General features: G+C 40.5%; 1 protein-coding gene across 1 annotated transcript in view; it reads left to right on the top strand.

Moving 5' to 3' along the window:
* LOC149463049 (filamin-B-like) overlaps positions 1-23248 on the top strand; it is a gene marked incomplete at its 3' end in the record, with an annotated part of 254729 nt that overhangs the window by 99076 nt on the left and 132405 nt on the right. Inside the window, exons 2-3 of the mRNA XM_089676035.1 lie at positions 19182-19430; positions 21438-21535. Of these exons, the coding sequence (XP_089532161.1) occupies positions 19182-19430; positions 21438-21535 (347 nt within the window). The remainder of the gene's footprint in view (positions 1-19181; positions 19431-21437; positions 21536-23248) is intronic.

A 23248-nucleotide genomic window follows, 5' to 3' on the forward strand; every position in this document is an offset into this window, starting at 1 on the left:
TGTCTTGGCTAACTGCCTCCTTGGATTTGACCACCCCTAAATTTGTAGCAATGAGAAGTACTGGATTGCCTGTCACAGTTGCAACTTTGCAATTTCCTAATAGCTAGAGACTAATTTCTGGTTCTTCTTACAATACCTGCACAGACTTCATTGCCTTTCCCATCCCATAGAATTTATGCTGACCTAAACTGTGAGGTCCTTCCTACATTACTAACAATGATTAACGAATGTCTGCTTATTTGGCCTCTGAAACTTCTCTTGGGGTTTGGCTATTGAGACGGATGAGATAAAAATCTTAGGTGTGACTAGGGAGCGGTTTTTTCAATAGTAGTCCCTCCAGAATTGATAGCATGTATGTGTGATTGCATGAACACGTGATCACTATCCTAAAAACATCAGAAGCCAACTTTCTCATTGCTGGTGTGTTCCTCTATACAAGGTTCAGTAGTTGGTCTGCGATGTACACTGCCAGAGTTTCTGCTGTCTGTCTTTTTTCATCTCCACGTTGGATAGGATCATCGGCACGGGAGAGATAATGGGGAAAAAAACTAAAATAAGATGTTTTACAACAGAAGTGAAATACGTTATCACAAAGCAGCCAAGATAATATACAACTTTAATAGGTAGAAATGCAAACACTTTTTTTCCCCCAGTAATTGCTATCTTTGCTTTTTTTTTTTTTTAAAGTTTTTTTTTTTTTTATTTATAACAGAGAAAATCCAACATACATGACATAGGAACGGAACAAAGCATTATTTCAGAAATTGTTTTTGGATTCCTACTCACTAGCTGTGATTTGAAGAGAGAGGGTATTTATTTCAGGTACTTGTATAGCGGCGTCAATTTACGCAGCGCTTTACTTGTATATTGTACATTCATATCTGTACAACGCTTGAGGTTAGGGACTATCTAAGGTCCCTAACTCTTACATACTAGGGCCAATTTAGACCGGATCCAATTAACCTACTAGCATGTCTTTGGAGTGTGGGAGGAAACCGGAGTACCCGGAGGAAACCCATGCAGGCACAGGGAAAACATGCAAACTCCAGGCAGGTGGTGCTGTGGTTGGTATTTGAACCAATGACCCTAGTACTGCCAGGCGGGAGTGCTAAGCATTTAGCCATTGTGCGAGGAGGAAAGAGGAAAAGATACTGCACATGAAAAAAGAAATTGATTTATGGGTAGGGGCTCATTCACATGATCAGTTGCGGTCATACACCACACATAGGAGAAATTACCTGCAGTTCGGTAAGGATGTTCTCCCTTGTTCCCGTCAAGGGGCACACATCCACCCCTGACCTCGAGGGTGGTCTCTCCCTCTGTGATTACATGCAGACAGCCACAGACAGTGTCAAACTGTCATTGATTTTTACAGGCTTCCAGTCCATGACTGATCGATACACCTAATTATACCTGCAGCAGAAATTTGCTGAACTGGATGTGGTACTGCCCTAATTGGCTATGTGATTGAGCCCGAATTCCTTTACCGAAAATATAGAAAAAAACCCCATAAATTAACTGGTGCCTTGCCCGAACCCACACAGATGTCAAATTGTCCATGTAGCAGCTGCTGCGTCCCAGTTGATATAATTGGGACTGCCTGCATGCAGATGCATGGAACACCTGCCCATCCCATGCAGGCAAACAGTCCTACACGTGTATACGATTCACGCCCATGTGAAGGAAGCCTCACACTTCCAACTGAAGTATAATTCTCCCAGCGGGTTGCTCGCTCTGCAGCTCATAGAGAAAATGTCCTGCATTCTTTTCACAAAATGCAAGGCTTTCCAGAAATGAAGGAAATGTGGATGTACGTTACAATCTCCACTCCTCCAATTACGGAACATCTTGGATTCTAAGAAAAGAATGCAAGACGTTTTCTCAATGGAAATGTGCAGAGCAAGCGAAAAAGTCCCAAAGGAACTTCTCTCCTAGGATGCCAGGTGTGAAGAAGCCTTGCATCCAAGCAGTATGATATGACACTCTACACATCTGGAGGTAGAATTTTCATTTCATCTTTCAGATGTTCACACCTTCCTGCAAACAGCATTTTATTCAATTATTTCATATATATAATATAAATATGTGAAGCCCTGAAATACTGGGCAGTGATAAACTTGTACAATTTCCTTCCTGCTCTAGGATGAGCATGCAATGTGAGCTGATAAGGTTCCGTTTTTTTGTGTAATTTACCATACATTAATGTTTGGATGCTCCTACTCGCCCGAATACAAGCTAGTGCTGTAGGGGATTTAAACCAGCATTAGTGACCAAGATATCATGTACATTTCTGATCGTGAACAATTCTGGCTGTTGGAAATGTATAGAGATTTTTTTAAAATGTTGGAAAATGTCTGTGTGTGATAAACTGGTTGTTCCTTTTCTCTATGGATAATGTGAATGAAGATTTCATAATGTTCGCTACATAGAGCTGGGCCCATAGAAGATGATAGCTGGGCCCGGATACCAGGGTCAATGGAAAATATGTCACCATTGTACAAGATGTACATTAATTTAGGTTTTTTTTGTAGAGTTCTCATCTTGTACTATGTTCCATAACTTATAATCAGGCCAAGTCTCAGTGGGCCTTTTTATTATAAAGCATATGAATGGTGTTGGCCTGTTCAACCCGATGTGGGAGGGGGATTCCCTTTCTTTTTTCAGCATGTTAAAGGATAGGTTCACCCTTATGAAAGAAAATACAATAAATGCAGATACTTTTGCAGAGAAATGCAGGTGCCCATAGATAAAAATAGTAAAAGCACAGAGTATTGCACCTGTGATCAGAAGATACGGGGGTGCAGTGTCAGGCTTCTGCACTCTCCTTCCAGCTTTCTATCTGTTCCTCTGTACGGACTTTCAGGTAGAAGGCTGGAAGAAGAGTGAATGGACTAAAAGCACGCACTCATAGTTCATTGAGAACTACAAGCCCTACAGTGGCAGACCGGGCTTGTAGTTCATTTACAGATTTTAAATGTGAGAATACCTGCCCACTGTAATGGGGGGAAAGTGGAGGAAGGTTTTCAGGGGGTGAGGGGTGGTGTACTGTGTTTGGAAAACGTTGCACACTAAATACGGGTGTAACATGTTCCAAAGGTGAACTTAGTCTTTATGGCGAGCAATGTATTAATCGATAAATTACTTGGTAGAAAAGGATCTTCACGACTGTAGTTGCTCTTTAGATTCTTTAGTCATAACATTTAAAGCATGGAACATTGAAATATATATAGTGGTAAAGACATGTACTCCGCCCTATAATCCACCAATTATCAACCAATTAATGAGAGAAACAAAACAGCTGATATAACAGCTGCAGAGTGCATATGTGGACTGCTATTTAAAGTGACACTAAGGCTGGCCATACACTATACAATTTTCTGTTCAATTTCTGCCCAATTTCCTTTAGATTTACCTTCAGCTATGTAGTGCAAGAACCTGCTTAATTGGATACAATTGAAAGTGTTTAGGTTTGACCTCATATTATGACTTTTGGTAATTCTAAAGCAAAATTCTCAAGAAAATTGTATAATGTATGGCCAGCCTTAAGCTTTGTGGTTTTTTTTTTTTTTGTTTTGTTTTTTTTTTTTTAAATTAACAAACATGTCTATACTTACCTGCTCTGTGCAGTGGTTTTGCACAGAGCTTCTCTGATCCTCTTCTTTTTTTTTTTTGGTCCCTGCCAGCGTTCTTTGCTCCTCCCCTTCGATCTGTGCTCCCAGGGAAAGCCGCCACCCTGGGGGCACCACTACGTGCTAGTCACTGAGGCACTCCTCTATGTGTATGTATAAGAGACAGAGTTGTGGCTTGGCCCTGCTGGGCTCCCACTGCTGTCTCAGCCAATGAGGAGGAGTCCCCAGACAGCAGAGGCTGTTGAATGTTGCTGGATCAGAGGGGGCTCAGGTAAGGATTGGGGGGGGGGGGGGGTTTCTGCACACAGGTTTTTTTTTTTTTTTTTTACCTACATGCATAGAAGGTATGAAGTTTAAAACACCTTGAGCCTTTCAATCTACTTTAAACTCGCATACAATCACATCACTGATTGAAGTAAAAAACAAACAAACCATAAAAACAATGAATGTGTGACCATATGCTCATATATCCCAAAGGAGGGAAACTTTTATAAAAATAAAAAAGGGGGTAGAAAGGAAGGGAGAGAGAAGAAAAATGAATGTGAATGTAGAACGAAATTCCATCTCAAGTTTAACCCTTGAGGGGAACTCTTATTCAATTTAAAGATCCACCAAGCTTCTCTCCCTAAAAGCTATTAATTGATATGTATTCACTGATTTTCCCCTTCAACACAGTCAGTGTTTGATGTAGGAATCCCTGCTGCAGTGCTGTTGTATACTGCTGGTGGAAGGGGGGTGCACAGAGAGCCTTCCTAGCCGGCAGAATACAGTGATTACTGCTAGTGGCTATAACCTCTGGCAGTAATCACATGCTGAAGAATCCGACTGGTGCTGAACTGGCCAAATTTCAATTCGCGTTTATCCAGCTAAAACGTACATGCATATGGCTGTAATTAAAATATTGATCTATGAACAATCCAGCTGCCAGTAACATGCTGCATTAAAAAAATGGATGAAATGGTCCATATAGATGCGTAAAGATCCATACAGCGTTTTAGACGCATAAAATTCTGTTCTACTAAATTTACACATGTTAGTGGTCTGAAAGTCTCTCTAAGGAGCTGGGTGGAAAATTCTCCTCCAAACAGCTTTTGAATCCAATCAGTTGCAATCACTGTTCAGGTATTCTGGCAGCCACAGGTGCTGGCTGTCAGAATACAATAACTGGCAGAGGGGCATTCATCCATCCATGATTGTATTGAACTGTATTGTTGCTGTATTGTCTCCCGTTATATTGTAAAGCACTGAGCAAACTGTTTTGGCGCTATATAAATCCTGTATAATAATATTTAGGGGAATTGGTAGATGTCTCATGTTCTGATCAAGGAACATGATACAAACCTTGTGTTTGTTTTTTTTTTTTTTTCCCCCTGAAAGATTTCTTTTCAAGTGTTCACCTTTACAGAAAAAATGTAAAGGTGAAATAACACTACCTACCCTGGGTCCCTGCTGTACTTATCTGCAAGGGTTGCCAAGCTTTCAGCACCCACACAGTTGCTCATTTTTGGGGTTTAGAAATCCCTGCTTTTCTCCCTCTTCTCCATGGAGCACCACTGGAATAGACCAGAGTGATTCTGATTGGCCATTGCCATCACACTGAATTGTTCTGGTCTGCCCTGGAAGCGCTGCATAGAGAAAAGTGGGATTGTCAAGTCCTCAGACCAAAAGACTGGCTGCAGGGGTGCTGACACCTCAGCAAACCCCCACAGGTAAGTACAGCAGGGACCCAGGGGTAGGGAGGGTGTCTGGGGTTCACTTTAAAATTTTTCTGTAAAGTTGAATTAACCTTTTTTTAAATTTATTTTATTTATTTTTTTATTTACAGATCATATCCTGCTAAACACAAACTTTTTTTAGATCTGAATTATTTCAAGTGTTAACAGAGAGTATGTTGGCATGGGAGACATGGCAACCTAAAAGATTATGAAAATCTAAAACCATGGTCAACGACGGCCTTTTAGATGTTTTAATAGTGTATGGAATGAAGTCAGAAGATTTCCTTTCTCAGTATATTAAGTTTTTATATGCCAAGACTTGCCAGTATTCTCTAATCCAGTCATGAGTTCAGATTTTTTTTTTTTGTTTCATGAAGCAATGCGTGCCAGGGCACGGACACCCGGCCATCTTTCATTAGAATTACATGTGTTTTTTTTTTTTGTTGGATAACATTACATGCTCAAACGATGACATTTACCTTTTTTTATTATATAAAAAAAGTTGTAAAAAGACCTAATTAGCAGGGCCAGAAGATCAGCGGGTGAGTGTATGCAGACCACACACGTGTTGGCTGTGGCAGGAACTTTGTAACTTCTGTCTGCCAGGAACAGAGCCTGGTCGCCCCCTCTCTGGAGTACTGTCATACAAAGCCTGTACTGTGCATCACGGTGCTCAGTCACGATAGAAAATCTCTAGAGCCCAAAAGGAGTGAACTGTTTGGATTAGATACAAATATAGCTGACCTGAAGAATTTCCTAGAAAAACACCAAGCTAGTTAGTTTGATTAAGCCCATTAAAATGTTGAGAAACCTCAGTAGTTCTCCTGGACACCAGAGAGGATATATGTTCAAGGAAATGACTTCAGTACATCCAATGTTCTGCAATGAAGGTCTACTAATCCCTACTCTACTCGGTTCAACAGGAACCGGCTGACTTTCGGCCCGTGTGTACAGCTATCTGTTCTACAGAAGCCTTTCTTATGACCACTTTCGTCGAACAGGCATACTAGACAACCAGCATACAATCAGTACTGGCAACCCATGCCTAATCAGTGAGTTCTGGCAGGGTTGGGGCAGGCAAGCCGTTGCCCAGTTAGAACACAAACACGACAGGGAAGATCGCCGCACGAACAATGCTTAAGTTAAAGTGTTTGTAAAGGCTGTACCTTCATGCATTCTATGCATGAAGGTAAAAAACGTGCTGTGTGCAGCATTTCGCCCCCTCAATACTTGAGCCTCATTGCGATCCAGCAATATGAATGTCAGCCTCGGCTGTTCTGGGTCTCTGTCATTGACTGAGACAGCAAGCAGGCGCTATTGGCTCCCACTGCTGTCAAGCACAGCCAGTGAAATAATGAGGGGAGAGAGAGAGGGTGGGGCCGAGCCATGGTTCCGTGTGTGAATCGACACACAGAGCAGCGGGCGCCCCCATAGCAAGCTGCTTGCTGTGGGGGCACCAGACAGAAGGAACCAGGAGAGCCTGTGGGGGAGCCTAAAAGAGGAGGCTCCAGACTGCTCTGTGCAAACCCACTACACACATCAGGAAAGTATAACGTTTGTTCTTCTACAAAAAAATTTTAATCTTTAGAATCGCTTTCTAAGCAATGGTACAATAATCCGATCATTTGTACACAGCTTTCGAGAGCCGATCAGGACAGGGACAAGCATGAAAATGTTTCTCGCTTGACTTTAGTTTTTAATCAGTACATTTTTCGTTGGAAAATACAATACATTTACATAACTTCTGAATTTTTATTCATTCATACAAGTTTTTTCGTAACTTTAGTTACCTCCTTTATTTATAATATGGAGACTAGCATGCAAAAAACGGACTATCATTCATGTGTACCAGGCTTTGGTACTGCAATCTTTTTTTTTTTTCCCATTCAGCCCGCTGGATTGACAAATCTGGACACACACGTGTACTTTTTTTTTTTGTTCTTTGTTCAAAGTGTACCTCCACTGCCAAAAACTACTTTGCAAAGACCCCCCCCCCCCCCTTTTTTAAATAATTCCTTTGACTTGCGTAGTGATGGCAAAATATTTTGTCTGCTCCAGCAGCCTCCTGCGATATTCATGTCCAATATCCCAGGATGCATCAGCTTACAGACCGCAGCTAGAGGAGGGCAAGCTTTGTCTTCAGGGGGCTGGCTGCAAGAACCTGGAATAGACAACCAGCTCCCGATGATGTAAGGTGAGGGGAGCCCTGTGTTTGGTGGCTATGGATTGTCTAGGTATGTGAGTATGTTATTTGCGCATAACCCAGCAAAAAAGGAAAGTGGGTTAAAAGCCAAAAATAACTGCAGGGGCAGGACATGAAGTTTCTCTTTGAGTCCAGAGGTGGAGGAATAAGCTGTTAATATTTTTCCCTTGAGCCACTTTTTGGGACTCCTACTGTAGGACCACTACATTGAATGTGATCATTTCAGAATTCAACCACCGGATAGAGCACCCAGACAGAAGCAACTTCAGTTTACTGGTCATGCAGCATGGTGGAATCCTGATGTAGTGAGGAACCAGGTAGGTATTGCAGCTTATTCCCCTTCCTTAAGGCTCCGTTCACATATAGGCATTTTGAATTGAAGACGAAATTGCTGCAATTGTGTCTGTGATTTCAAAATGCGCTGTTAAAATGTCAAATCGCTCATCCGCGTGTTCAGATTCCATTGATTTCAATGACCTCTAAAAACGTGGGGTGACTCTGCCACGGTTTGCGCGACAATCGTGTGACATGTGTTGCCCAAAAGTTCTGTAACGTCTTTTGATCGACACGTGTTGCACGATTTTTTTCTTTGCATTATTGCTGCGCATTTGTCGTGCAACAGTCGCTGCATTTTTAGGTTCAATTGAAATGAATGGTACCTGAACACACTGATCACAGTAATTCTGCCTACGATTTAAAACTCCTATGTGCATGGAGCCATAGACTTGTAAACCCAGGACTTTGCATTCACTATATCTGATCTCCCACAGTACACAGAACATGGAAATGCAATTATTTTAGTAAATATGAAGCACTAAATACCTTTTCTTATCAGCAGTTAGAGCACTGTTGTGACTTCTATCAGTGTCCAGCAGAGCACTGGTTATGGCTTGTAGGAAGAGTTTTCATTCTCCTGTAGCAGGATGCAGGACCTCTGACCTGTCTGAAGAGTGCTGATTGGCCCTGTGCTGATCACATGCACTCTCCCAGAAGAAAAAAAACTCTAGCAATACACACCAAACAAAGCAGAGGCTAGGGGAAGCTGTCCATGCTCAATCAGCAGATATTTGTGAGACACTTGAAGGGGAGTATTAGAGAAGAGAGGATCAAACATCCATTTTACACAATGTGGAGTATTAACCCCTTAAGTTCCACAGTGAGTATAACAAGCATGCTTTTGCTGCGTAAATTGGCGGTTATATATAAGTACCTGAAATAAATGAATATACAGACTGATTTTACTGTTGTGGGTTTATTATCACTTTAATGAACATTCAACCCTTGCATTGCTGGGGTCACTCCTGCAAGAGTATTTTTTTTTTTTTTTTGCCAAAAGTGGGGCTTTAAATTATCTTAATATTTACTTTAGCTGGTTTAGTGGTGGCTACCAGATGGGAGGTGAGCTGTTCTTGCCAGTGGCCTCTGTTCAGAGATTAAGTCAAAATTGGTGCACAAGTCAAGGGGCATCTTTGGTCCATTTATCTCTACAATTTACATTAAGTACTGCAGTGGGCACAGACAATTTGCCTCATTTGTGTTGTTGCTTGGAACAATTGCACTATCCTTCTGGTTTACTGCAGGAGCAACAAAGTTATAGCTGTCCCACTGGACTGGACTCTAGGCTCCTAATGGTTGAACTACTAAGATACCCAGTCCTTAAAGTTTTAAAAAAAAAAATAAAAAAAAATCTTCCTCCAGGAACCTGTTTCTCCATGAAAGTCAAACTGTAAAACTTTTAATAAATTCTTTATGGTTATTTTTTGGGTTCCTGTTTCACATTAATGCTATACTTTGAATAGACTAGTCATACAAGCTCTGACATAAGTGTAATTACATATTCTAAGGCTGCTGTTTTATTTAGGTGTCATCGTTTTACTTTAAAAGATGCTGTAATGAGGCCTATTATTACCAGGAGGTAACCTTTTTATACTATGATCTGTATTCTTAAAAACGAAACATACCAGCTGATTTGAGATGTACAACTTGTCAACATAATGGCTCTAATATTGAAATAATCCTGACTTTTTCTTGTACTTGGCAAGTGTCTCATTGTGTGGCCTAGAGCACACTCCTGATAGGAATGAAGAAAATATTGATGCTGCGCTCTATCAAGACCTATTACCTGTATATAGTATAAAAACTGTATTTGCATTAAATCTCTAATAGCTGCATAATCTCTTATGTGTAACCATACATGATTGTGATGCCAATCAACACCCAAACATGTGTTGGTAATAATGAATAAATGAATTTGAAAAATATATAACAAAGTTGGTGAAAAAAAAAAAAATTAAAAGTCTGTGCAAAATTATTCAAATTTGTGTTCCTCGATGATTAAATAAAAAATCCAATTAATAAATAAAATAAAAATTGAGAAATCTGGAAAAATAAAAAGGTAAAAATTCAATGAATTTTGTGCAAAAACGCAAAACAAACTTGGTGCAGAGTTCAGCAGGGATGAGATCTCTGTGTGCTCTCCTTTCAATCAGCCTGAGGTGATGCAGGTGAAGGTTGCAGATAGAGGGCTACTATGTAAGACTGAATGGTTATATGGATCTCTCCCTCCTCAGATCTTTCCTTGATCCAGCCCTTTAAGTATTCCTCATACGGATCATGTAAATAGAGAAAAGCGCATAGTGCTTTATCGTTGATAAAAATAAACACTTTAATATGCGCTCAGTATGCACTCACATTGATTAAAAACAATCTACACTTTGTATAATAGCCGCTTAAAGTGGTGAAGACCAGCCTCTCGTGTGTGCTCGCATACACCACCAGTGCTCGTCATGTAAGGATGCGTGGTGATGTCACTGCCCCTCCCTAACGCACATCTCCACAGGGATTCGTGGCTTCATCAGGGGGATGTAGTGGTGATGTCACTGCCCCTCCCCAATGCGTATCTCCACAGGGATTCGTGGCTTCGTCCGGTGGATGAAGTATGATACTACATCCCCCTGACGAAGCCACAAATCCCTGTGGAGATGCGCGTTGGGGAGTGGCAGTGACATCACCACTACATCCCCCTGACGAAGCCATGAATCCCTGTGGAGATGCGCGTTGGGGAGGGGCAGTGACATCACCACTACATCCCCCTGACGAAGCCATGAATCCCTGTGGAGATGCACGTTGGGGAGGGGCAGTGACATCACCACGCATCCTTACACGGCGAGCACTGGTAGTGTATGCGAGCACACCCGAGCGGCTGGTCTTCACCACTTTAAGCGGCTATTATACAAAGTGTAGATTGTTTTTAATCAATGTGAGTGCATATTGAGCGCATATTAAAGTGTTTATTTTTATCAACGATAAAGCACTATGCGCTTTTCTCTATTTACATGATCCGTATGAGGAATACTTAAAGGGCTGGATCAAGGAAAGATCTGCGAAGGGAGAGATCCATATGACCATTCGGGCTTACATAGTAGCCCTCTATCTGCAACCTTCACCTGCATCACCTCAGGCTGGTTGGAAGGAGAACACACAGAGATCTCATCCCTGCTGAACTCTGCACCAAGTTTGTTTTGCGTTTTTGCACAAAATTCATTGAATTTTTACTTTTTTTTTTTTTTTTTTTTTTTTTTCCATATTTCTTAATTTTTATTTTTCTATTTATTGGATTATTTAATCATCGAGGAACACAAATTTGAATAATTTTGCACAGACTTTTAATTTTTTTTTTTTCACCACCTTTGTTATATATTTTTCAAATTCATTTATTCATTATTACCAACACATGTTTGGGTGTTGATTGGCATCACAATCATGTATGGTTACACATAAGAGATTATGCAGCTATTAGAGATTTAATGCAAATACAGTTTTTATACTATATACAGGTAATAGGTCTTGATAGAGTGCGGCATCTATAGTTTCTTTTGTATGCACTGATAACTCACATTTTATGAGGGTGAGCAAGATAGCCTGCGATCTTATTGATAGAAGCCGTTTATTATACACCTTATTGGCTCACAAGTTAAAAAAAAAAAAATAAAAATGTTTATATCCAGTTATTTACACTCCTGATAGGACTGCCATTTAAGACGTTGCTTAGTTTACAGTTGTCATATGTGTGTACTGCTGCCCTAGTAGTCTTTGAATCAACATCTTGTTTGGCATGATAGTAGTTGCTGATATACATGTTTCATATGGCTGGCAGCTCTGGGTGTGTCTTTGCATACGTTTGCTAACCTATGCAACAAAAAACTCAGTTTTCAAAAATTGACTGGCTAGCAAAAAGAATTGTGCACTAGGAAAGCTTTGAATCTGCAGAATGTGGTCATGGAGTGCATGCCCTGACTCTGCCTGGACCCCAAGACTGGCTGAACAGAATTACATGAATCTTGTTTGCCAGAGTGGTCTTTCCCTCAGTTATCCATTTATTAAGTTTGGCCGTATTGGGAAGTGATACAGCAGTGATATGATCGCTAGGTCACTTTCCCTTCACAGTATGGGACTAATGTCCTCTGCTAGGGGCTCTGGGTACCATCTTGGGAAAGCCTGTGTCATATTAGACACGGGGTCCCTGTGGGATGTTGACGGTAATTTCCGCATGCAGATGTGCTATAAATAACAGTCTACGTCACTAAGGGACCCTGGATTGAGAAGTATAGACAATGAAAGAGCCCCATACTTGCTGGGACAGGTAGGCTCTGAAGATGGTTTTTCCAGTCGGTTGGGTTTTGGGTGGAGACTGGGAAGTCTAGATGCTGCATTCCCTTCTGATAGGGCTCGTCTGCGAGTGCTGTCAGAAGAACTTTCCAGTAATTTGTAGAGGTTTCCTCTGTTAGGGGAACCAGATCACTTTGGAGCTTAAGGAAGGCATAACTTGCTTATTCTTAGGTTTCATGTAAGAAGTGAAGGATCAAAATCTAAATATGTCTGCTGTTAAATTATTTTATGCTTTCAGAAGTGACATTGAACAACCTTCAAGTTACTTTCTTTTTTGGGTAAAAGCTTACTTCAAAGGAACTTCATATTCCGCTCTTTCCTTGAAACTGCTTCATCAATGTACCTACCCACTACATGTCAAAAGTGCTGTATAAATAACGGAAACAAAAGGTAAACTTTGGATTTTAGGTCTTTGTGTTGTAGCATTTATATTCATTTTAATAATGGAACACCATCCTCCAAAAAAAAAAAAAATCAAACAATCTGGCTGTGTTTGTTAGCATGTCTTCCTCTTCCAGTGTAAGTTCAAAGTCCAGGAAGGATCTGTAGTTGCCATTATAGCTAGACCCAAATGATGGTTGGTAAGAGGTGGCTTCAAAGTCTCAATATACAAACCGCTTTAGATCATGTTTTGTTCATCTAAGTAGAGGAAATTTTTGCAAACTATTATAGCTTTATGTAAACAGCTGAGCACCATTGCTTTTCTCTGATTTATTTGTTCTGTGATGCAGTTATTTGCAGAAAAATAAACATTCTGGTTCAGATCACAATACCGGGGAGACTATTAATGTCAGCTAATGATCAATCTTAGACACAATCTACAGCTGCAAATGTAGTAGTTACACGATCTACAGCTGCAAATAATGTAGTAGTTACACGAGCTACAGCTGCAAATAATGTAGTAATTACACGAGCTACAGCTGAAAATAATGTAGTAGTTACACGATCTACAGCTGCAAATAATGTAGTAGCTACACGATCTACAGCTGCAAATGTAGTAGTTACACGATCTACAGCTGCAAATGTAGTAGTTACACGATCTACAGCTGCAAATAATGTAGTAGAGTAAAAACTGCATGTGTAAAAGAAAAAAAAATACAGGCAGCTAAAGTAGAATATTTCTAATTTAGTTTTTTTCCTTTGAAGCCTGGATCGGTTGTACCTCCTGTGCCTCTCTGTTGGTCAATTAAAAGTAAAATTAACCATAACATAAAGATACTTAATTTACTAAAGAACTATGTATTATAATACTGTTTCCACCTGATAGCCGATACTTGCACAAATACACATGAGTCTGGATTTACACCCCTGAACACAGGCTGACCCTATTTCTGTGGTTGGCTGTATACAGCATCCAAGCGGAAAGGTATGCTTAAATTTTATGATATATGCATATGGGTGCCTGAGGCCTTAAAGTAGAACTATAGGTAAAACTTTTTTTTTTTATTCATTTTGGATAGAGCAAGGGAGGGTTATAACCCCTGTCAGATTTTATTTTGCCATCTATGTCCCACTGCAGATAGTTCCCTTCTTTTCCTGTCCCATAGCCAAAACAGGAAAAGCGGGGAAATCCCTGCAAATTAAGGGAATTGCTTGGGGACTCCCAAGTCACCAGAACCAGTGCCCCCATTGGAAGATTTCCCCTCTATTACTTTTCTGGGGACAACCGTTGATGCTGTATATGCCATTCTGGACAATAGTGGGGATTGCTATGATGGGTGACTTCATTGACTAATGGAGAGACTTGCCCAGGTGTGAGACAGGTTTACATTAAGTTAAACCTAGATATCTTTTCTATCCATTTGTTCACCAAATTAATTTAAACAGTTGAAGATTGTAGGACTACAAGGAATTCCTCCAGTGCCCTTCAGCTGCTCTACATATCTTGAGCTTTTATCTTCTTATGACACATGTGTTAATCCTGCATGCAGGCTATTCATTCATGCTTCAACAAGGCCTTAATTGCACTTTTAGAACTAAATGCTCGCAATATTATGAGATGTCATCATTTCACTTGGCAATTAGGTTTAATAGTGTATGTTTTACCATGTAAAAACATGATGTTATAATTTGTTTTCCGAGAATAGGACAACGTAAGAATTGTTTCAGAGCTACAGCTCCTGACATGACGACACCTTTTATGAAAGATATCCTGCGCCATGGTCTCCTTTTTTTAGTTTCTTTTAAGCTAATGTTATCTCACTATTAGGGTTTATTAAGGATTTTGTGGGATGGAATTGTGTATGGTAAAATAAATGCATTAATCCAGATTGCTGATTTGAAAAAAAAACAAACTTACTTTTAGGTGGGTATCTCTTAAGGTCTATGGGAACAAGATGGCTGTTGTAGGGTGTGTAAGATAGCAGGTCCCCTGCAGCAGACTGTGGTTCCTTCCACAGACCCCCTACGTCGCAACTTTACATTGCTGACAGGACACACTGGCCTCAGTCCAGCCTCAATTCAGGCATTCTTCATTTAATCTGGATTGTTTTACAAACCCTTGATAAAGCCCTGAAGTAGTGTCCTTTTTGCTCGAAAATATTTTAGACGCACTATGATGTTCTTAATAAACATTTTAAACACGTCAAGTTTGTACTAGATTGACAACTTCTTGAAATGTGGTTAGAAGTGTCTATCTGTTGAGCAATTTGGCTATTGTGACCAGAGTGTCAACTGCCAGGTACCTACCAATGGCCACAAACTAAACCTCTTGTGATGAAAACACACTTTATTCCTTATTGGTTTCAGTCTATCACACACCTATCAGACTGTCTGACAGCTAAGCATTGATGGCATGGCCACTGCAGGATTGAATTTTCCTTCTTAAATTGATTACTTTTTCTCTTAGACTTCTTTTCCCAACTATAATGGGACCATTTCAGACCACAAAACTCTTCACAAAAGATGTTATTCAGTGGTATTCTTTGCCAGTGTACACCATGTGTGGTCATTAATCTTGACTTCCACATCTCTGCCAATAAGCTATAAAGTACTAAACGTATTGTCCTATGAATATGAAGACATGAAATCTACTAGCCAGACCTAATTTGGGCAACGTTATGAAATGCGTATGTTAGTAAATATCTAGAGAAACATTCAACCGTGGGGTTCTTCTGGTTTTCCCATCAGTCTCTTGAGTGCCCTTTATTAGATATTCCCAAAAATACAGGTTTTGTGCTTGTAGTTGCAATCCTGCCATGGCACAGTACCAGCTCCTGTAGAAATTATTTTTTACTTTTTGACGAACTAAAAGTGGCCACTCACATATTCATATGATTGTCAACTGATCATTTAATGTGACAAAACTGATTTCAATTTAAAATCATAAACCAGATAGCTTCCATTTGACCAATTTAGTGAACCCTCAGTTGATTGACTGTAACGGAATTTCATCAAACACTTCTGGTTAGTTGAATAAATGTCCTGGAATGTGTCGGAGAACTGGGGAACAACTCCAGTGGCATTTCATAGACCATTTCTGTATAGGCAAAAAGTTTTTTGTGATGGGACTGGTAGTCGCCTACTGACTGCTAATTGTTTTTAAATCGAGGTGCGTACAGACCACAAATTATTTGAGTGTGGCTTTGTAGACACACTTGTCTATTTAGAAACCCTTTTATTCCTATCACAGAAACTCTAAACCTTTTTTGTAGGTCTGGGAAAAGTGGGAGGGGCTGCAATCAACGTTGGACTTTTTTGTGTCCCAGTGGGGGGAAGTGATGGGAGATTTTCTGTCACTTCCTGTCATTTCCCCAGAGCAGGAAGTGAAAGAACCCCCCCCCCCCCCCTCTCCGTGAGGACCTACATCATTAACTTAACAGAGCCTTCAACCTTTCCCCTCTCTATCTAGCAATAGAGAAATGGTTTGAAGGTAGTGAATGTAGCCACCAATGGGTAGAAAGTGTGTTACCAGCAAAATTGCCAGGTGAAAATAGATGTGATGGTTTACACTTTTTAAAGTTTTTTTTTTTTCCCCATTTAAGGACTGATTAGCTGCTACAATATTAAATGTTTGGGAGGGGTTTTTTGGGGGGTGGGGGGTATGCTTTTGTTTCAGGCGATTTATGTATTAGAAGGCAAGCTCTGGACTCTAGGCTATCCTGATTATTTCAGGCGACTTTTACATGTGCAGTTATGTTATGTGCCTAATGAAAAAAAAAATACAATTGTGGTTGTTTAGAAAGTATTTTATTAAAAATAAAGCTACTTTTAGAGTTCTACTTTTTGTTGCGATAAGAAAATATATAAATGTGTTTGCGCTTGCCATTGCTTTACTGAGTGATCCAATTGTACAAACCAAGAAATTTTTTACCAGAATTCTATTGGTAAAAGATCAATTATGTTTGCTTTAAATTTTTATAATTTTCACATACAGTGGGGCAAAAAAGTATTTAGTCAGCCACCAATTGTGCAAGTTCTCCCACTTAAAAAGATGAGAGAGGCCTGTAATTGGCATCATAGGTAGACCTCAACTATGAAAGACAAAATGAGAAAAATCCAGACAATCACATTAGCTGATTTTTAAAGAATTTATTTGCAAATTATGGTGGAAAATAAGTATTCGGTCAATATCAAAAGTTCATCTCAATACTTTGTTATATATCCTTTGTTGGCAATGACAGAGGTCAAATGTTTCCTGTAAGTCTTTACAAGGTTGGCACACACTGTTGCTGGTATGTTGGCCCATTCCTCCATGCAGATCTCCTCTAGAGCAGTGATGCTTTGGGGATGTCGCTGGGCAACACGAACTTTCAACTCCCTCCAAAGGTTTTCTATGGGGTTGAGATCTGGAGACTGGCTAGGCCACTCCAGGACCTTGAAATGCTTCTTACGAAGCCACTCCGTTGCCCGGGCGGTATGTTTGGGATCATTGTCATGTTGGAAGACCCAGCCACGTTTCATCTTCAATGCCCTTGCTGATGGAAGGAGGTTTGCATTCAAAATCTCACGATACATGGCCCCATTCATTCTGTCCTGTACATGGATCAGTCATCCTGGTCCCTTTGCGGAGAAACCGCCCCAAAGCATGATGTTGCCACCCCCATGCTTCACAGTAGGTATGGTGTTCTATGGATGCAACTCAGCATTCTCTCTCCTCCAAACACGACGAGTTGTGTTTCTACCGAACAGTTCTATTTTGGTTTCATCTGACCATATGACATTCTCCCAATCCTCTTTGGGATCATCCAACTGCTCTCTAGCAAACGTCAGGCGGGCCCGGACATGTACTGGCTTAAGCAGGGGGACATGTCTGGCACTGCAGGATCTGAGTCCCTGGCGGCGTAGTGTGTTACTGATGGCAGCCTTTGTTACGTTGGTCCCAGCTCTCTGCAGGTCATTCACTAGGTCTCCTCGTGTGGTCCTGGGATTTTTGCTCACCGTTCTTGTGATCATTTTGACCCCACGGGGTGAGATCTTGCGTGGAGCCCCAGATCGAGGGAGATTATCAGTGGTCTTGTATGTCTTCCATTTTCTAATTATTGCTCCCACAGTTGATTTGTTCACACCAAGCTGCTTGCCTATTGCAGATTCATTCTTCTCAGCCTGGTGCAGGTCTATAATTTTGTTTCTGGTGTCCTTCGACAGCTCTTTGGTCTTCACCATAGTGGAGTTTGGAGTGTGACTGTTTGAGGTTGTGGACAGGTGTCTTTTATACTGATAACAAGTTCAAACAGGTGCCATTGATGCAGGTAATGAGTGCAGGACAGAGGAGCCTCTTAAAGAAGAAGGTACAGATCTGCGAGAGCCAGAAATCTTGCTTGTTTGTAGGTGACCAAATACTTATTTTCCACCATAATTTGCAAATAAATTCTTTCCAAATCAGCCAATGTGATTGTCTGGATTTTTTCTCATTTTGTCTCTCATAGTTGAGGTCTGCCTATGATGCCAATTACAGGCCTCTCATCTTTTTAAGTGGGAGAACTTGCACAATTGGTGGCTGACTAAATACTTTTTTGCCCCACTGTATCTGTAGTTCTTTACTTTTTTTATGATGTTGTACAGCCTGTCTGCAGCCAGTTCTGCAAAGCGGGTTTTGCCGGCATTGCAAGCTTTGCTTCTGTTACAGCCCACCATACCCTCCTTTTTAAGAAGGGAAAAAAAAGGGATTAAGTAGATAGATTTTAGCATGACTTCTGGCAAGCTTGCCTGGGTGAGGGTGATGTTACTGAGCCTTCTTGCAGGATCCAGGGAAATCTAAGGAGCTCAAATCTCATAAAAAGTTGCTTCTGCACTGTGCAGGACCAGCTCGTTAAGAGATTTGGTTTCCTTTTCACCTTTGCTGCTGGAAGTAGCGATAGAGTGTACTTTTTTTTTTTTTTTTTACTTTGTGCTTGTATATTTTCTTTTTGTTAATGAGAGAATACAAAAAGGGGACCATTTTGTGTGCTTAAATCTGATTTGGTTTCTAGTTCTGACATCTCGTCTTTCCTCAAACGTTTTTTTTTTTCTTGATTGATAGTGTTTTGAAGCCCTTTGTTAAACTGTCACTGCTGATCAGAGATGTATCTAGTCCTGTGAAAATGTATAGCCTCAGCCCCTGCTAAGGATTAGTTCTAATCTTATTTTTATGTTCCTTGTCAAATCAATTTCATGAGTAGCGTTAATTTTGGCTCACACATGCATCAAACATGTTGGTGTTCATTGAACAGATTGTACTATGGAATTGTGTGCTACCTGTTACTGTGACAGGTTGTTGAAGTGTCCGGGTTGAGGGCCATGTGATGCAGCTAAGTTTTGACACTCTTTTTTTTAATTATGTTAATTATGGAGGACACCTTTCATTGTGCCCATTGGTTTAAGTATATTGTACTCCTATATTATGAATTCTTATTTTAGTTAGCCCCAGCCAGTCCCACATTTTTTATAATGTATATTAAACCCTGTATGTTTCTGATGTCTACAAATATCCTGTAATAATGTGTTTTTTTTTTTTTTGTTTTTTTTTTGTTTTTTTTTTTAATCCAGACAGTAAAGCTATCGTGGATGGAAACCTGAAGCTGATCCTAGGTCTTATCTGGACCCTCATTTTGCACTACTCCATTTCTATGCCAGTTTGGGAGGATGAAGGCGATGAAGAGACAAAAAATCAGACCCCAAAACAGAGGCTTCTTGGCTGGATTCAGAACAAAATCCCATATTTGCCAATTACCAATTTCAGCCATAACTGGCAGGATGGGAAAGCTCTGGGAGCCCTGGTTGACAGCTGTGCACCAGGTAGGTATATCACATGCGCTAATCCTTCTTTTTTTTTTTTTTTTTTTTTTTTTTTCCTTCCGTTTCTTATTCATTGAAGGTAAAATCTGTTGTGATTGCCTTTTTTAATACCCTCATAGTGTAGTGTAATCTTGGTATTTAGGATGATTGTGACCACGCTACACCTGGAATTGCTTTGGTGTTGTTCCTTTTTAGATTACCTGTTGCTTTTTAAAACTTGTGTGTGATGGCATGTTAAAGAGCCTAAAACTTGGTTCCAGACAAAAAAAACTAAAAGGACATCATGGCTACATTTTGTTTGTGTGTGTGTGTGTGTGTGTGTGTGTTTGTGTGTTTGGTGTCCTTTTTTTTTTTTTTTTTTTTTTTTTTTTTTTACCTAGTGATCCTGCCAGTAACACACTTCTGTGTGTTTAAAATTTCTGCTGTTCTAATTTGGGCTACAAATGCCTTCCACCTCTCATCTCCATTACATAAGGAGGAGGGGTTTGTATAGTTCAGAGGATGGCTTGGAAAGCGGAGCATAAAACTGTCTCAGATTTCAGTTCAGTCCACAGAAATTTAAAAGGACTCGAGGTTTCTGACAGGATCAGCAAGTATTTTTCTGTACTTAGCCTGAAAACAAGAACTAGTGTAGTCGCCACATCTATGGACTGTTGAGCCGCAATATATTCATTTGGTTTAGATGTACTTTAAAGGGTCAGTTCACCATTTCCGAAAAAATGCCCACCGTATCTTCCTCCATGGGTGATAAGCTGTCAGTACCCAGGAAGCCGGTGTCTTGCTCCTCTTACCTTTTCTTAAGGGCTTTCATAATGGGTCAGAGCAATTGTGATTGGTCAAAATGGTCATGTGCTCGCACTGACAAATCTAAATTACTCTGATCTGCCCCTGAAACCCTACAGAAAGAAGGAGATGAACAATGGGGTTTTCAAATCCCTGGACCGTCACAGTGGCTGTGTGGGCACTGGCAGCCTATTACTCATGGAGGTAAGTACAGCCAGTACTGGAGATAGGCAGGGTGTAAGGAGTTAGTTCACCTTTAATTTATTCTGAAAAGAGGTATTAAACTTTAAGTAATACAGTGGGTTTTCCTCCCCACCCCCCAGCATTCTGATTGGGCAGCAAACTTAAAATGTGGGAACTCTTTTGTCTCCTTCTGCCAGCATATTCCATTTTGGCATACAACACACTCTCTCTAGTTGGCTCCAAGCGCTCCCCAACTGATTTTAAGCCGTAGTGCTAGTTGTATACAAAAATGCAGTTTATTATTTGAATTATGAACTTAAAACCCTGAGGTTCACTTTTTACATTTCCTGAAGTTCTTCAGTAACACAGTGGTTGCCTTGGCAGCTTAGGTTTCCTTTCCTAAAATATGATTGTACTGTTGCGTGGTGCATAATAAGAAAACAAAACCCTTTTTAAAAGAGAAGTTGAGGGTTTATTTTTTTGTATCACACTTACTTCGGTGGATGCAGCATCAGTCCCCCTCTGGCTTGAGGACTGAGACCTGATAGAGCAAAGATCTCTGATCACTCGGTTCTCTGTCTTCAGTGAGCAACCCCCCCAGCTTACTGCAGCACTGGGCTGTGGCCAACTTCAAAGTCTGGATCTTTCTCCTGCCTGGACCAACTGAGTGACGTCAGCCCGCTGTCTGCTGAAAACGAGTCACAGGAGTGCAGAACAAATTGCACTCCTGTGGTCAACCAGAGAAGTACAGCCAAATGGGCTTTGGCTGTACCTTTCCGTTTTTAAAGACCCTTTTTCTTTTCCTTCTTTATAGAACACAATTATAATGGGTAACGAGTAGATCTCCAGCTGCTGTGGAACTGCAATTTCAGCATTCCCTGCTAGCCAAGAGTATAATAAGGTAATTCAGGTAGTTGGAAGTACATGCTTATACTTGTAGCTACACAACATCTGGAAATCTACTAGTTGCGTGTTGTAAAAATATACTGATTTTGGTGTCCATGTTGCCACACAAATAAATGGATTACATTATTTCTGCAGGTTTGTGTCCTGACTGGGAGTCGTGGGACCCCAACAAGCCAGTTGATAATGCTCGAGAGGCTATGCAGCAAGCAGATGATTGGTTGGGAGTTCCTCAGGTAAGTGTTTATTAGATACTTTATGCCTTTTTATTTTATTTTTAATATTTAAAATTGTTTTCTTCTCCAGCAAGTATTTCATTACACTGATAGATTTGTGTCTGTGATTTTGCAAAATCTTCACGTCTTCATGACTAAGAGCATTTTTAGAATTTGTAGACTATGCTTGTGAAGATCGTGATTCATGTGATAATGTTTGACAGCATTGTGTTATAAATGTGGACTTCATGTCATGCCATGTGTTTGGATAGAATTTTGTATTGGAATTAAAAAAAAAAAAAATAAATTTTTTATATATATATAGAATGTCCACATTTCTCTGCTTTGTCACAGGGTCAGTAGTGGGTGCGCTTAATGAGTATGTACTGTTTAGTTAGCCCATCTTTGCTCTCTACTGAGAGGACAACACAACAGGGCAACATGCTATTCCAGATGTGGAATCTGACAGGTGTACAGACAGTATTGCTGCAGGAAAACGCAAGGTTGTGGACCATTAAGGATGCAGAAAGTGACAAATGAGCACATTAGGTGGTCCAGGTATCATTTGATTTTTCTTCTGACGGAACGTAAAAATGAGACCATGGATGTGGATTTTTTTCAGCAGGTCAATTGAATTCTCACTGAGCACTCTAGCTCTGGTTTTGGAGCACTTCACAAAACTGGGGCGCCCCTTTAAAACTGAAGTAAAACCCAGTGTTTAAAATCCATGCATATACCAGTCCAAGATTTCAAAGTTTTTACCCTCCAGAGGATTTACCCCCCCTTCCTGACGAGGCTATTTTTTGTGATAAGGCGCTCCATTACTTAAACTGACAATTACGTGGTCATGCATCACTGCACCCAAATATTTATGAAATTTATGTCCTTTTTTTCCCACAAATGGCGCTTTTTTCTTTCAGTGATTTTTGATCACCTCTTCCTTTATTTTTTTGCACTATAAACAAAAGACTGACTAGCAATGGCGGCAATCAGCGACTCATAGTGGGATTGTGGAGGGCATTCTGACACTGGATGGGAACTAACGGTCACTGTCATCCCCAGTGAAACGAATACAGTGATCAGTGCTAATAAAAAAGTACTGACACTGTACTAATGACACTGGGCTGAAAGGGGTTAACATCTGGGGCGATCAAAGGGTTTACTGTGTGCTTTACTGTGATAGCACATTGCTTTGCATTGCTGTGCAGAGCAATACAAAGCAGTGTGCAGGAGCTGACAGGGGAGAGATCTGTATTGTTTACATACAGACAGACCTCTCCCCCGTCAGTGATTCCCGGTGATCGCTGGGTGCCAGCGGGGAATCACCGGCCGGGACCCAGTGATGAACAGCTGAGGTCGCCAATGGCGCGGGTAGGGCGTGCGCACCCCCTATCTGGAAATGCAAAATCACGTGTGTGTGTGTGTGTGTGTGTGTGTGTGTGTGTGTGTGTGTGTGTATATGTATGTGTATATATAGATATAAATATATAGACAGATATAGCAGCAGGGAAGCTGTTAATGATAAAATTGTATCGTAACAGAAAAAGCTGGTTCACTTCATTGGCCCAAACGGTTCTCTTCATCAGGGCTCAGGAATGTTGACTATGCTTATAGTCTCAGATAAACTGAGACCAGATAGGTATGTGATTTTCTGCTGGTTTCTGGAACAATTTCAGAAGGCAGGTTATGCCAGTGTTAAGTGCAGCAAAAGAGTTTGAGTGGCTGTATGATCTA

This window comes from Staurois parvus, unplaced genomic scaffold, assembly GCF_062004578.1.
Source record: "Staurois parvus isolate SC_StPar_1 unplaced genomic scaffold, SC_StPar_1.0 ptg000162l, whole genome shotgun sequence".
NCBI classification, from domain to species: domain Eukaryota; kingdom Metazoa; phylum Chordata; class Amphibia; order Anura; family Ranidae; genus Staurois; species Staurois parvus.